The sequence below is a fragment of the Zonotrichia leucophrys genome, chromosome 2 (genome assembly GCF_028769735.1).
Source record: "Zonotrichia leucophrys gambelii isolate GWCS_2022_RI chromosome 2, RI_Zleu_2.0, whole genome shotgun sequence".
NCBI lineage: Eukaryota > Metazoa > Chordata > Aves > Passeriformes > Passerellidae > Zonotrichia > Zonotrichia leucophrys.
In genome coordinates this window covers 152,855,863-152,869,066 of record NC_088171.1, presented here as the reverse complement: position 1 = coordinate 152,869,066, position 13,204 = coordinate 152,855,863, and the positions used below count along the sequence as shown (strand labels likewise).

General features: G+C 52.6%; 1 protein-coding gene across 16 annotated transcripts in view; it reads left to right on the top strand.

Annotated features, from left to right (window-relative positions):
* The window catches only part of SCRIB (scribble planar cell polarity protein), a 134,452-nt gene that overhangs the window by 82,914 nt on the left and 38,334 nt on the right, over positions 1 to 13,204 (top strand). For 10 of the 16 annotated variants that reach the window (XM_064706832.1, XM_064706822.1, XM_064706824.1 and 7 more), the window contains 5 exons: positions 347 to 535; positions 1,564 to 1,683; positions 1,893 to 1,949; positions 6,526 to 6,582; positions 7,620 to 7,703. In XM_064706832.1, coding sequence (XP_064562902.1) covers positions 347 to 535; positions 1,564 to 1,683; positions 1,893 to 1,949; positions 6,526 to 6,582; positions 7,620 to 7,703 — 507 coding nt within the window. The remainder of the gene's footprint in view (positions 1 to 346; positions 536 to 1,563; positions 1,684 to 1,892; positions 1,950 to 6,525; positions 6,583 to 7,619; positions 7,704 to 13,204) is intronic. The other 6 variants (XM_064706828.1, XM_064706829.1, XM_064706826.1 and 3 more) reach the window with 3 other exon arrangements.

The window sequence follows — 13,204 nt, the reverse complement described above, 5'->3', positions numbered from 1 at the left end:
AGCTAGAAGTTGTTTTTCAGTTTTCTTGCAGTGGAAAATTCTGAGACCTTTCTTCTACATTGGCAGGCTTGTTTGCCTGTGCTGTCTTTCTGCTTTGTAAAAATATCTTCTTCTTTGAGGTGGGTTTATCCTTTGCTCTAAGCCTTAAAAACCCCTTCTAACTAACACACCCTTTGCCTCATTGGTTATCCAGTAAGACTGGCTCAGCAATTCTTTTCTTCTATATCAAAACTTGCTTCCATCTCTATTCAGACTCAACATTTAAATATCTTTCTGCTGAGCACACACACATCTGTGAGACTTTCCTGTCAAGCTTTCCTCCTCCCCAACACCCGGTGTGTTGCAGGTGAGCTCCTCGGGGGCGGCAGCGCGGGACGGGCGGCTGCAGGTGGGGATGAGGATCCTGGAGGTGAACCACCAGAGCCTGCTGGGCATGACGCACACCGAGGCCGTGCAGGTGCTGCGCGCCGTGGGCGACGCGCTGCTCGTGCTGGTGTGCGACGGCTTCGACCCCAGGGCGGCTGCGGCCATCGAGGTGAGGCTGCGGGGCAGGGCTGGGGCTGCCAGGGTGCCCACGGGGGTCACAGCAGGGCTGGGTGCCAGCTATAGCAGCATGGGTGCCAGCTGTGTCAGCATGGATCCCAGTTAGACTGGGTGCTAACCTGGATCCCAGTGGGGCTGGGTGCCAGCCTGGATCCCAGTGAGGCTGCGGGGCACGGCTGGGGCTGCCAGGGTGCCCACGGGGGTCACAGTGGGGCTGGGTGCCAGCTATAGCAGCATGGGTGCCAGCTGTGTCAGCATGGATCCCAGTGAGGCTGGGTGCTAACCTGGATCCTAGTGAGACTGGGTGTCAGCTGTGTCAGCATGGATCCCAGTGAGGCTGGGTGCCAGTTACAACAGCCTGGATCCCAGTGAGGCTGCGGGGCAGGGCTGGGGCTGCCAGGGTGCCCACGGGGGTCACAGTGGGGCTGGGTGCCAGCTATAGCAGCATGGGTGCCAGCTGTGTCAGCATGGATCCCAGTGAGGCTGGGTGCCAGCTGTGTCAGCATGGATCCCAGTGAGGCTGGGTGCCAGCCTGGATCCCAGTGAGGCTGGGTGCCAGCTACAGCAGCATGGATCCCAGTGAGGCTGGGTGCCAGCTGTATCACAGTGGATCCCAGTGAGGCTGGGTGCCAGCCTGGATCCCAGTGAGGCTGGGTGCCAGCTGTAGCAGCATGGGTGCCAGCTGTATCACCATGGATCCCAGCAACCCTGAGTGCCAGCTGTGTCAGCATGGATCCCAGCAACCCTGGGTGCCAGCTGTAGAAGTGTGGGATTTAGATGGGAGATGCTGGTACCTATTTATACTTCCAACCCAAACAAGTCTGGGGTTCTATGGAATAAGGTTTCAGGTTGTTGGAAGAGTTCTGTGTCTGGCTTGCTTGGCACTCTGTGTGTGGGAGGCTGGAATGGGGAGTTTCTGGGATGAATTCTGTGGCTCCCACCAGGTATGGTGACCTGCTGTTTGCTCTGCAGATGTCCCCAGGAATCATGGGGTGTGATGATGTGCTCTTTGCTCTGCAGATGTCCCCAGGAATCATTGCCAACCCTTTTGCTGCCGGCATCGGGCGCAAGAACAGCCTGGAGAGCATCTCCTCCATCGACCGGGACCTGAGCCCCGAGGAGCTGGAGATCCTGCAGAAGGTGGGTGTGGGAGCACTTTCTGCAAGTCTGGTGTCTCCCCTGGTGCATGCAGCCTGCAGAGTGCTGTGGGCATGGCCTGGGATCAGCAGGGCCCAGCACAAGGATCAGGAACACTCTAGGACGGGACTGTGACACCTTGGTGAGGTTCCAGGTGCTGCAGGTGTGGAGAGAGCATGGGCTGAGCTGGCTCTAACTCTGCTCTCTCCTAGGAGATGGAAATGGTGAGAGAAGCCACTCAGTGGGAGAGAGAAGAAGTGGAGAAAGTGGTGAGAGATCATGTGTGTAGCAGAATGTGTTTGTGGCAGTGGCTCTGCCCAGCCTGTGGGTCCCAAGGAAGGTGTCACAGGTTATCTCTCTGCTCCACTGTAGTGCCTGGGGAGCTCCAGAGCTCTGTCCCATTGTCAGTGCAGCTCTGGATCTCTGCCCCACTGTCAGTGCCATGGGCAGCTCCAGAGCTCTGCCCTGGTGTCAATGCCATGGCCATTCTGGGTCTCTGCCCCCTTGGCAGTGCCATGGGGTGGATTTCTGGGCATTCCCTCTCTGTGGTGCATTGCTCTGTAGCTCTGGCTGCTTTTAGGCTGTGCTGCACCTCCCTGTGCACCTCTCTGGTGATGTTCCTGTGGTCCATCCTTCTCTGGTGATGTTCCTGTGGTAACAGGAACAAGGTTACACCCTTGTAACTTGCTGGTACCTCCTGGCCAAGCTGCAGCTTCCAGAACAATGGCCAATGAGCTTGGAATCCCAAATTTAATCAGTCACCCTGTGACTGACAGAGGTTTTGTGAGCAAAGGTGAAACACACAGCTCTGAGCTGCTCTGAGTGCAGAAGTGATGCTGTTGGTCACAAACAGCTTTGTGCTCCTCAGTTCACATGGCCATTTCTCTGCTTTGCTGTGAGAGTTTTGTGTCTCTGCCCACTGGCTCAGCCCTGCACAGAAAGAGAATTTCACAGGATAATTTCACAATAATAGATCAGCAGACTCAAGCCTCTTGAGGACGTAGAGTTTCCAGTCATCCCTCTTAAAACAGTAATTTATCCAGTCAGAGTCACTGGAAGGAGAGGGAAAATGGAATTTTTCAGTGTTGTCAATGGGGGATCTGCTCTGCTGGCAGAGGTGTGTGTACATTTTGGTCAGGTTCCAGGTTCAGATGCCCCTGAAGTTTCCCTGGGCTCTGTCTGCAGTTCCTGAGCTCGTTCCCATTTGCTGCCCCCAGGAGCAGGGTGAGGTTGGCAGCTCTGGGTGGAAGTGGAGTGACCTCACAGAGTGACCCTCAGCCTGGTCCAGCTGAGGATGTCCCTCACTGCAGGGACTGGACACGATGGCCCTGGAGGGTCTCATCCCACCCAAACCATCCTGACTAATTTGGGTAGGAGGGACCTCAGTAATGCTCTTGGCTGAGCCCAAAGCAAAGGCAGTTCAGATCAGATTTAGATTTTTCCTGTAAAATGTCTCCTTCCTTGCCTGGGAAGGAGCTCAGTGTGGTTTGGTGTGGTTTCAGCAAACCTGATTTCATGGTGTTTCTGTCTGAGCAAAGGATATTCCTGCCACTTCTGATGTGGGCAGTATATGGATTTGAATATGGATATATGGATTGAAATCCATTTAATATGGATTTGAATACGGATATGTGGATTGAAATCCATTTAATATGGATTTGAATATGGATATGTGGATTGAAATAAGTCCAAGGAGAGTTCAGGTGATGCTGCGGGTCAGTATCAGCATTCCTAACTCCTGTGAATATAGCAGGTGTGGCCCCAAATTCTGATGCTGGGGCTGAGCAGGTGCCATTTGTCCAGATTCAAGTAGAGAAAGACTTTGCCAAAATTTATATTGAGATTACTTAAAAACGCTTGGGTCAAAAAAAAAAAACTAGAGAAACTTTTGTGATTGCTGAAGTAGCCTTGGCCATATCTAATTTTTAAAAAAAAAGCTGATGTATTTTGGTGCCCCTTCCCTTGGTGTGCCAGGAGGAGGCAGCAATGGATGCTCCAGGCTCCCTGGAATCTTGAGGCCCCTGAGCAAAGACGTTTTTCTGCTGGGTCTTTTAAACCTTGAACCTGGGATTATGTCTGTAAAACTGGTTTTGGTGATTAAATTTGTCCCAGTGGTGGAGCCAGCACTCCGTGGTGGCCATTGGAATACTGAAGGAAGTTCCTGTCCCAGTGCCAGATCCCTGTAATTTCTGTCCCCATTTTTGGAGTGTTTTTCTTGCCCTTCAATGTTTCATGTTCATTCTTGCACAAGAGCAATGGAGGCCAAACGTGTCTGCAGCCCACAGCAAGCTGTGAACTGAGTAACTGGAGGAATTATGCCTTTGCTCCTTTGCTCTACTCGTGGTGGAAGTTTTCAAACCCATTCTCTGCTGGCACCTCCTGCCTCCAGTTCTGTGATAATCCGGTTTCTAGTAGAAGTGTCGGTGACTCTGAGTCTCTATGGACTGATTCCTGCTGCTCCTTCCTGCCTCTGTGGCTGTATTTTATCTGTTGTGTTTTAGTCTTAATTCAGATTCCCCCCAGCTATTGTCAGAGATGGATTTGGAGCCACGAATTTGTGGGAATTTGGAGCCACAGCTCCATCTGGGCTGACTGGTGCTCCTGTCACTCCTCAGAATGTGACCTCAGAGAAGAGTCACACCCCACATTAGTGTCACCTGGAGCCCTCACCCTGCAGAGGACTCTTGGCCAAAACAAGCATAACCAGATTCAGAATAAACTTTATCTTGAGCATCCCTCAATGTCCTTTTGGGAGTTGGGATCCTCCAGAATAAACTTTACCTTAAACATCCCTCAATATCCTTTGGAGCTGGATCTCCAGAGTAACTTTACTTAACATCCTCAATATCCTTTTGGGAGCTGGGATCCTCCAAGAAACTTTACCTTGAACACCCTCATATCCTTTTGGAGACTGGGATCCCCCAGAGTAAACTTATCTTGAACATCCCTCAATATCCTTTTGGGAGCTGGGATCCTCCAGAGTAAACTTTATCTTGAGCATCCCTCAATGTCCTTTTGGGAGTTGGGATCCTCCAGAATAAACTTTACCTTAAATATCTCACAATGTCCTTTAGGGAGCTGTGATCCTCCAGAGTAAACTTTACCTTAAACATCCCTCAATATCCTTTTGGGAGTTGGGATCCTCCATAGTAAACTTTACCTTGAACATCCCTCAATATCCTTTTGGGAGCTGTGATCCTCCATAGTAAACTTTACCTTGAACATCCCTCAATATCCTTTTGGGAGCTGTGATCCTCCAGAGTAAACTTTACCTTGAGCATCCCTCAATGTCCTTTTGGGAGCTGTGATCCTCCAGAATAAACTTTACCTTGAACATCCCTCAATATCCTTTTGGGAGCTGGGATCCTCCAGCGTAAACTTTACCTTGAACATCCCTCAATATCCTTTTGGGAGCTGGGATCCTCCAGAGCATTAATGACTTCTCAGGCTGCTTGTCCTTGCTTGGAGCTCACGGGGTGGTGTGGGGCAGTGGGAATCTGTAGTGCTTGGAATCTGTTAAAGAACAGGGCCCAGGTGCTCAGCAGAATTTTTGGTTGGTCCCTCTGAGCTGCCTCCCATCCTCCCAGGGTCAGGAGCTTCTGGACCATCTGGTTCCTGCTTGGGGAGAGCAGCTGGGAGGGCTCCATGGACAGGAGAAGGTGCTGCTGTGCTGTCCCCAGGCCTGGCTGTGCCCAGAGCTGCCAGGGGACACGTCACAGAAATATCCGTGCCAGAATCAGTCCTTAGGACAAGCCCTGCCCGTTCCCTTCCTGCTGCAGCCTGGAGCAGTCCGTGGCTGGGGCTTTTGGGATGAGTCCCTGGTCACTCCCTAATGCCCCTGCAGTGCTGAGCCAAGGCATTTCTGTCCCTTTGGATGTGTTTGCGTCATTGTGTCTGTGGTGCTGTGAACCAGCAAGGCCTGTGCTCTGTGGTTTTGCTTTTCCATTCCCTCCCAGCCTGTTCTGCCTGTGCTCCAGCAAGGTGTCTCTTGCAGCAGTGAGCAAACTCCTCCTCTCCCTTGTTGTAGATTTGCTTTTCCAGCAAGGTGTCTCTTCCAGTGTGACTGTGTTCACAGGGGTTCTTGGATGAGGGAAGAGATGAGAATATTGACTCCATGTTTCAGAAGGCTTGATTTATTATTTTATGATATATATTACATTAAAACTATACTAAAAGAATAGAAGAAAAGGTTCTCGTCAGAAGGCTGGCTAATAATAGAATAGAAAAGAATGATAACAAAGGTTTGTGGCTCGGGCTCAAGCCAGCTGACTGTGACTGGCCATTAATTACAAACAACTACATGAGACCAATCACAGATGCACCTGTTGCATTCCACAGCAGCAGATAACCATTGTTTACATTTTTTTCCTGAGGCCTCACAGCTTCTCATGAGGAAAAAAATCCTAAAAAAAAGATTTTTCATAAAAGTTGTCTGTGACATTCCAGCAGTAAGCAAATTTCTCCTCTCCCTTGGTGTGGATTTGCTTGAGGACACAGTAGTTCTCTCAGTTCCCCAGGATTGTCCCTCAGAGGATCCTGGGGACACAGTAACTCTCTCACTTGCCCAGAATTGTCCCTCAGAGGATCCTGGGGACACCTGCTCTCCCTCTCCCCTGTTCACTCAGATGTTCTTGTTCTGTGCCTGTCCTTTCCTCTGGCAATAACAGCTCCCAATTCCAGCTGCTCCCTACCCAGTGCCAGTGTTGAGTTCCTGCTGCCTCTCTTGTGGTGCTGGCACTGTCCCTGTGTCCCCTGAGCAGCCCTGCCCAGCTGTGTGACCTCTGTGCCTCTCTCTCCTCTCTGCCCTGGCCCTGCCTGTCTGTCTGTCTGTCCGTCCCACGGAAGGAGCGGATGCGTAGGGAGCGGGAGGCGGCCACGCAGCAGCTTGAGGAGGAAGCAGAGGTGAGCAGCACCTGAGGGGAAGGGCTGAGAGGCCAGGAAAGGGCTGCAGCTAGGCTGTGATGGTGCTCACAGGGGTCCAGGATGAGGGAAGAGACAAGGATCTGACTCCATGTCTCAGAAGGCTTGATTTATTATTTTATTATATATATTACATTGAAACTGTACTAAAATAATAGAAGAAAAGGTTTTCTCAGAAGGCTGGCTAAGCTAAGAATAGAATCAGAAAGAATGATAACAAAGGTTTGTGTCGCAGGCCCTGTGCCCAAGCCAGCTGACTGTGATTGGCCATTAATTAGAAACAACCACATGAGACCAATCACAGATGCACCTGTTGCATTCCACAGCAGCAGATAACCAATGTTTACATTTTTTTCCTGAGGCCTCTCAGCTTCTCAGGAGGAAAAATCCTAAGGAAAGGATTTTTCATAAAAGATGTCTGCGACTAGGCTGGAAGGCTGGAGAAGTCCCCAAAAAGAGTTTGTTCCGAGGAGCTTGTGTTCTCCACTCCCTCCCCTGAGAGGATGTGGCTTTGGGGGAACTGAAGAAATGTGTGAGGGATTGAGGAAAATGGGCTGGGTTAGAAACCTGGGCTTCTCTTTAGGGTTAGCAGAATGGAACAAAGTTGTGCAGTGAGTGTGAGGTAAGGCTGGGAAAAGGAGCTGTAGAGGAATTGCAGGCGTGCATTCTTACACGTGTCCAGGTCCATCATTCCAGGTGCTGTTGGAGCAAACAGGTGGGGATGGCAGGTTCTCTGCCTCATCAGGAGGTGGAAATGGGGCAGGAGGAGTGCAGGGATCTGAGCAGCAGTGGGTGCACAGGGACACATTCTCCGTGGGGTTTCTCAAGCCTGGCTCCTGCCATGAGCTCACGTGGTTGTACTTTGAACAATTCCAGCTCTTTTTCCAGGCAGTGGGAGCTCTGATGAGTTTGAGATAAGACCTGGGTTATTACTGGGGTGGTTCCGTTTTCGTTGCTTTTTCTCATTGATTTAATTGCCTTTGGGCCTGACCTGTTTCTGGTTTTTTCCCCCTCTGCAGAACGTCCCCAGCGAGCCCCTGCGCCTGGACTACAGAACCCTGGCAGCTCTGCCCAGCAGTGGCCTGCAGAGAGGCAACCGTGCTGTGAGTGGGGTCCTTGGGGGGCTCTGGAGGGGGGGACACTGAGGGGCTGTGGGGATGTGATTCCCAACAGGAGAGGGGCTGTGGAGGTGTGGGTGTGATTCCCAACAGGGCAGGCCGTGGTCCCTCCATCACCTGCCCTCCTCCTGTGCCAGGCTGTGGGAGGGTGTCATGATCCATCCTTACGGACGGGTTTGTGATGGCTCGTGGGGTGATCTCAGGGTGCAAAAAGAACCAACACGGCACAGGGGGTTTGCAGTGATAATCAAAACAAGTGCACCTTTATTGAATGACCACAGCAAAATGCCATAGAGAGATTAAGGGAGAGAAGAGAGAGAGGGGGATAGAGCTACTAAACGTAGGGACAAAGTCCTTTGGTCCAGTCCAGTCGAGGATCCGCCTGTTACGCTGAGGAGATCTCAAAATTTCCAGCTACCCCAGAGGATTTTATTATGATAACTATTGGAAATTGTAAGGATGGGGGGGGAACAGATACAATAAGGAACAGATGTAACAGGTAGTCTATGTTCTCAGCAGTAAACGAGAACCATTGTGTTCTTGGTCCAGTGGTCACAACCTGCAGGCAAACATCTCGCTTTGGTCAGCTTTGGTCCCCCACATACACCTCCCCGGGCTGGGGGTTCCATGTCTCAGGCCTTGGAAGGAGCAGAGGGGCCTTTTCACATGGGGTTTTCAGTCTCCCAGACCTTGGTGGAGAGGCTCCTTACATCTCAGTCTGTCTGTCATGGTGGTTGTAAAACAGGTGAGGGGCTTCTGTGGGAGACCACCTGAAACTCAGGAGAAATCCAGCCAGGCTGAGAGGTGGGACAGCTTCCAGAGCTGCTATTGTTGCAAAAATGGCACAGTGCCCCTTCTTATTCTCATTGGGCTCAGTGTAGCATCCAGCAAACAACACCTATGTAAACAATGGCTTAGCACTGTGCTCTCAGGTCTCAGGCACATGACTTTCTCCTTTGGAGCCAGAGATTTAAGATGAGGGGATCTTCTCTTCAGTGGTCCCCCAATGATGATCGTGAGGCAGATGAGGGAAAATTCAGACAGACTCTCACAGAGGTGACAGAGGAAAACTGGGCAGCAGAGCTGTGGGGCCTCAGGCACTGAAGCAGAGCTGCAAAAGGAAGATGGGAATGAGAAAATGAGCAGTAACCAGGCAGCTTTGCCTTTTGGGAAGGGAAGTGGCACAGTTTGAGAAGCTGCAAAAAGCAGAGTTGGGAGCAAGGCAGAGAGAACAGTCTGGTGGCAGAGAAGGGGATGTGGGTGAGAGAGTGCAGGGATTTGTTGTGGAAGGAAGAGGCTCCCAAGAGCTGCCAAGGAGGGAGAGAAAGATCCTTCCCCACACAGTGATGGCAGTGCTGTGTGCACAGCTCAGTTGTGAGTCCATTGTGGCATGGTGTTTAGGAAAGGGGAACAATGAGGGTGCTGAAACTGAAAGTATTGAACATAGAAAATGTTTGAGGCCAGGTTGGACAGTGCTTGGAGCCATCCATTCAGTGGAAGTGTCTACCCCTGGTGCTCTGGTGGGAGTGTCCCTGGCCATGGCAGGGGTGGCACTGGCTGCTCTCAGGGTCCCTTCCAGCCCAGGCTGCCCTGAGGCTCTGTCACAGCCAGGGTTCCCCCAGGCTGCAGGAGGGAGGGGGCTGTGGCTGTGGTTGTGTGTCGTGGTTGTGTGTCATGGCTGTGGTTCTGGCTGTGGTTGTGTGTGTGTGGCTGTGGTTCTGGCTGTGGTTGTGTGTCATGGCTGTGGTTCTGGCTGTGGTTGTGTGTGTGGCTGTGGTTGTGTGTCGTGGCTGTGGTTGTGTGTCATGGCTGTGGTTCTGGCTGTGGTTGTGTGTCGTGGTTGTGTGTCATGGCTGTGGTTCTGGCTGTGGTTGTGTGTGTGTGGCTGTGGTTCTGGCTGTGGTTGTGTGTCATGGCTGTGGTTCTGGCTGTGGTTGTGTGTCGTGGCTGTGGTTGTGTGTCATGGCTGTGGTTCTGGCTGTGGTTGTGTGTAGTGCCTGTGGATGTGTGTCATGGCTGTGGTTCTGGCTGTGGTTGTGTGTGTGTGGCTGTGGTTCTGGCTGTGGTTGTGTGTCATGGCTGTGGTTCTGGCTGTGGTTGTGTGTCGTGGCTGTGGTTCTGGCTGTGGTTGTGTGTCGTGGCTGTGGTTGTGTGTAATGGCTGTGGTTGTGTGTCGTGGCTGTGGTTGTGTGTCATGGCTGTGATTGTGGCTGTGGTTGTGTGTCATGGCTGTGATTGTGGCTGTGGTTGTGTGTCATGGCTGTGTTCTGGCTGTGGTTGTGTGTGTGGCTGTGGTTGTGTGTCATGGCTGTGGTTCTGGCTGTGGTTCTGTGTGGTTCTGGCTGTGGTTCTGGCTGTGGTTGTGGCTGTGGTTCTGGCTGTGGTTGTGTGTAGTGCCTGTGGATGTGTGTCATGGCTGTGGTTCTGGCTGTGGTTGTGTGTGTGGCTGTGGTTGTGTGTCATGGCTGTGGTTCTAGCTGTGGTTGTGTGTGTGGCTGTGGTTCTGGCTGTGGTTGTGTGTCGTGGCTGTGGTTGTGTGTAATGGCTGTGGTTGTGTGTCGTGGCTGTGGTTGTGTGTCGTGGCTGTGATCGTGGCTGTGGTTGTGTGTCATGGCTGTGGTTGTGTGTCGTGGCTGTGGTTGTGTGTCATGGCTGTGGTTCTGGCTGTGGTTGTGTGTTGGCTGTGGTTCTGGCTGTGGTTGTGTGTCATGGCTGTGGTTCTGCTGTGGTTGTGTGTCATGGCTGTGGTTGTGTGTCATGGCTGTGGTTCTAGCTGTGGTTGTGTGTGTGGCTGTGGTTGTGTGTCATGGCTGTGGTTCTAGCTGTGGTTGTGTGTGTGGCTGTGGTTGTGTGTCGTGGCTGTGATCGTGGCTGTGGTTGTGTGTCATGGCTGTGGTTGTGTGTCGTGGCTGTGGTTGTGTGTCATGGCTGTGGTTCTGGCTGTGGTTGTGTGTAGTGCCTGTGGATGTGTGTCATGGCTGTGGTTCTGGCTGTGGTTGTGTGTCATGGCTGTGGTTCTGGCTGTGGTTGTGTGTAATGGCTGTGGTTGTGTGTCATGGCTGTGGTTCTGGCTGTGGTTGTGTGTCGTGGCTGTGGTTGTGTTTCATGGCTGTGGTTGTGTCATGGCTGTGGTTCTGGCTGTGGTTGTGTCCTGGCCGAGCCCTGTGGCTCCTGTATCCTGTTGTGATTGTGACTCCTGCCCTGGGCATTCCTGTCCTGGGCCCTGCCTGGCAGTCCCTCATTGGCAGTGGCCAAGAGAAATTCCAGATTTCACAAAGTTCACAGATTACAGGCTTACCTCTCTCCTGTGCTCTTTGAAATTTCATCTCTCCATCTTTTCTTTTATCTTTCCTGCATCACACCCATTCTGCTGGGTTTCTGCCTGCTCCTTCACACATCCCCAGTCTTCCTCCTTTCCTCTCCTGTTCTCTTCCCTCTGTTACTCCAGTGACAGCTCTGCTTTGGCTCCAGCTCTGCCTCCTTTTCTCCCCACCCTTCCCAGCTTTGGGTTTTTCCCTGCTGCTGTTCACACAGCACAGCAGTATCAGGAAAAGGTTTATTATTAGCATCTCTGAGTGTAACTCAGGAGCTGGAAGAGGGCAGAGTCAGCCCCAGCAGCAGCTGGGTCCATGCAGGACAGCTCAGGGTGGTGCAGAGCAGCTCTGGGTCCATGCAGGACAGCTCTGGGTCCATGCAGGACAGCCCAGGGTGGTGCAGAGCAGCTCTGGGTCCATGCAGGACAGCCCAGGGTGGTGCAGAGCAGCTCTGGGTCCATGCAGGACAGCCCAGGGTGGTGCAGAGCAGCTCTGGGTCCATGCAGGACAGCTCAGGGTGGTGCAGAGCAGCTCTGGGTCCATGCAGGACAGCTCAGGGTGGTGCAGAGCAGCTCTGGGTCCATGCAGGACAGCCCAGGGTGGTGCAGAGCAGCTCTGGGTCCATGCAGGACAGCTCTGGGTCCATGCAGGACAGCCCAGGGTGGTGCAGAGCAGCTCTGGGTCCATGCAGGACAGCTCTGGGTCCATGCAGGACAGCTCTGGGTCCATGCAGGACAGCTCAGGGTGGTGCAGAGCAGCTCTGGGTCCATGCAGGACAGCCCAGGGTGGTGCAGAGCAGCTCTGGGTCCATGCAGGACAGCCCAGGGTGGTGCAGAGCAGCTCTGGGTCCATGCAGGACAGCCCAGGGTGGTGCAGAGCAGAGCAGCTCTGGGGCTGTGCCTGCCAGGGGGGTCAGCCTGGGAACGTCAGGCACGGGAATGTGGGGCCGGGCACAGGGCCGTGGGGGCTTCTAAAAATGTCCCATTGCAGGGAGGGTCCCAGCCAAAGGGGCCTGTGTGGGCCCAGCTGTCACCAGCCCTGTTGTTGCTCTGGTTGGAAAAGGAAATCTGCCTGGTCCTGGGGAAAGGAGGGGCTGGTGCTCCTTCAGGAGCTGCCCTGTTCTGTTAGGGGACCACTGGAATCTCAGGTAGATGTTTGATAATTGCTGCCCCGAGATGTGCAGGATGTCTCTGCTTTGGCCCACGCGGCTGAAGAACGAGTCTGGACTCTTCAGTTTTCGGTCTTGAGATTGTTTATTAATTCTTATCTATAAAATTTTCTTTCTGCCCAGTCGAGGTCTTTTTAGCAGGGCAGCCACAGGCCCTCTGACTACCCCTGAGGTGGTGCTGTCCTTTTATACTACAAACTACATATAACATATTTACACTTAATTCCCAATACCTATCACCTATGTTAGACAGTGAATTTCTATTCTAAACCAATCCCAAAGTGCCAACATCACAGCAGAAGACAGAGGTAGAGAAGAAGAAGAAAAAGGCTGGACACACCCAAGTCCCTCCATCTTGTCCCCAAAACCCCTATTCTAAAAATCCCAAAATCTACTTTTTCACCTAGTGATAATTTTATTATTACACTACTTAAACTTTTGTGGCTTTCAGGTCTTCATACAAAGCTGGTAACTTGCTCCAAGGGTCAAAATCAAACCCACAGGTGCTCTGGGCTGTGTGCCGGGGTCTCTGAGCCCCTTGGCAGGGGTCCCAGCAACTCTGGACACCCAGAGGGATGTGCTGAGTTCTGACATCTGGGCAGCCTCCTCCAGGTGACTGGTGCTCCTGTCCTGTTCCTATTGCAGTTTTCTCCTCCTTCCTGTCTCCAGGGCGGTTCTCACTCAGGTGTTCTCCTCTGAGCAGTACCTGGGTGTCTTTAACTGCTGCACATCTTTCTGTGAGGGATCTGCAGGGTTCCTGTCCTCCCTGTGAGGGATCTGCAGGGAGCTGTTCCTGTTCCCCTGTGCCCCACAGGGATCTGCAGGGAGCTGCTCCTGTGCCCCACAGGGATCTGGAGGGAGCTGTTCCTGTTCCCCTGTGCCCCACAGGGATCTGCAGGGAGCTGTTCCTGTTCCCCTGTGCCCCACAGGGATCTGCAGGGAGCTGTTCCTGTTCCCCTGTGCCCCACAGGGATCTGCAGGGAGCTGCTCTTGCTGTGCAGCAG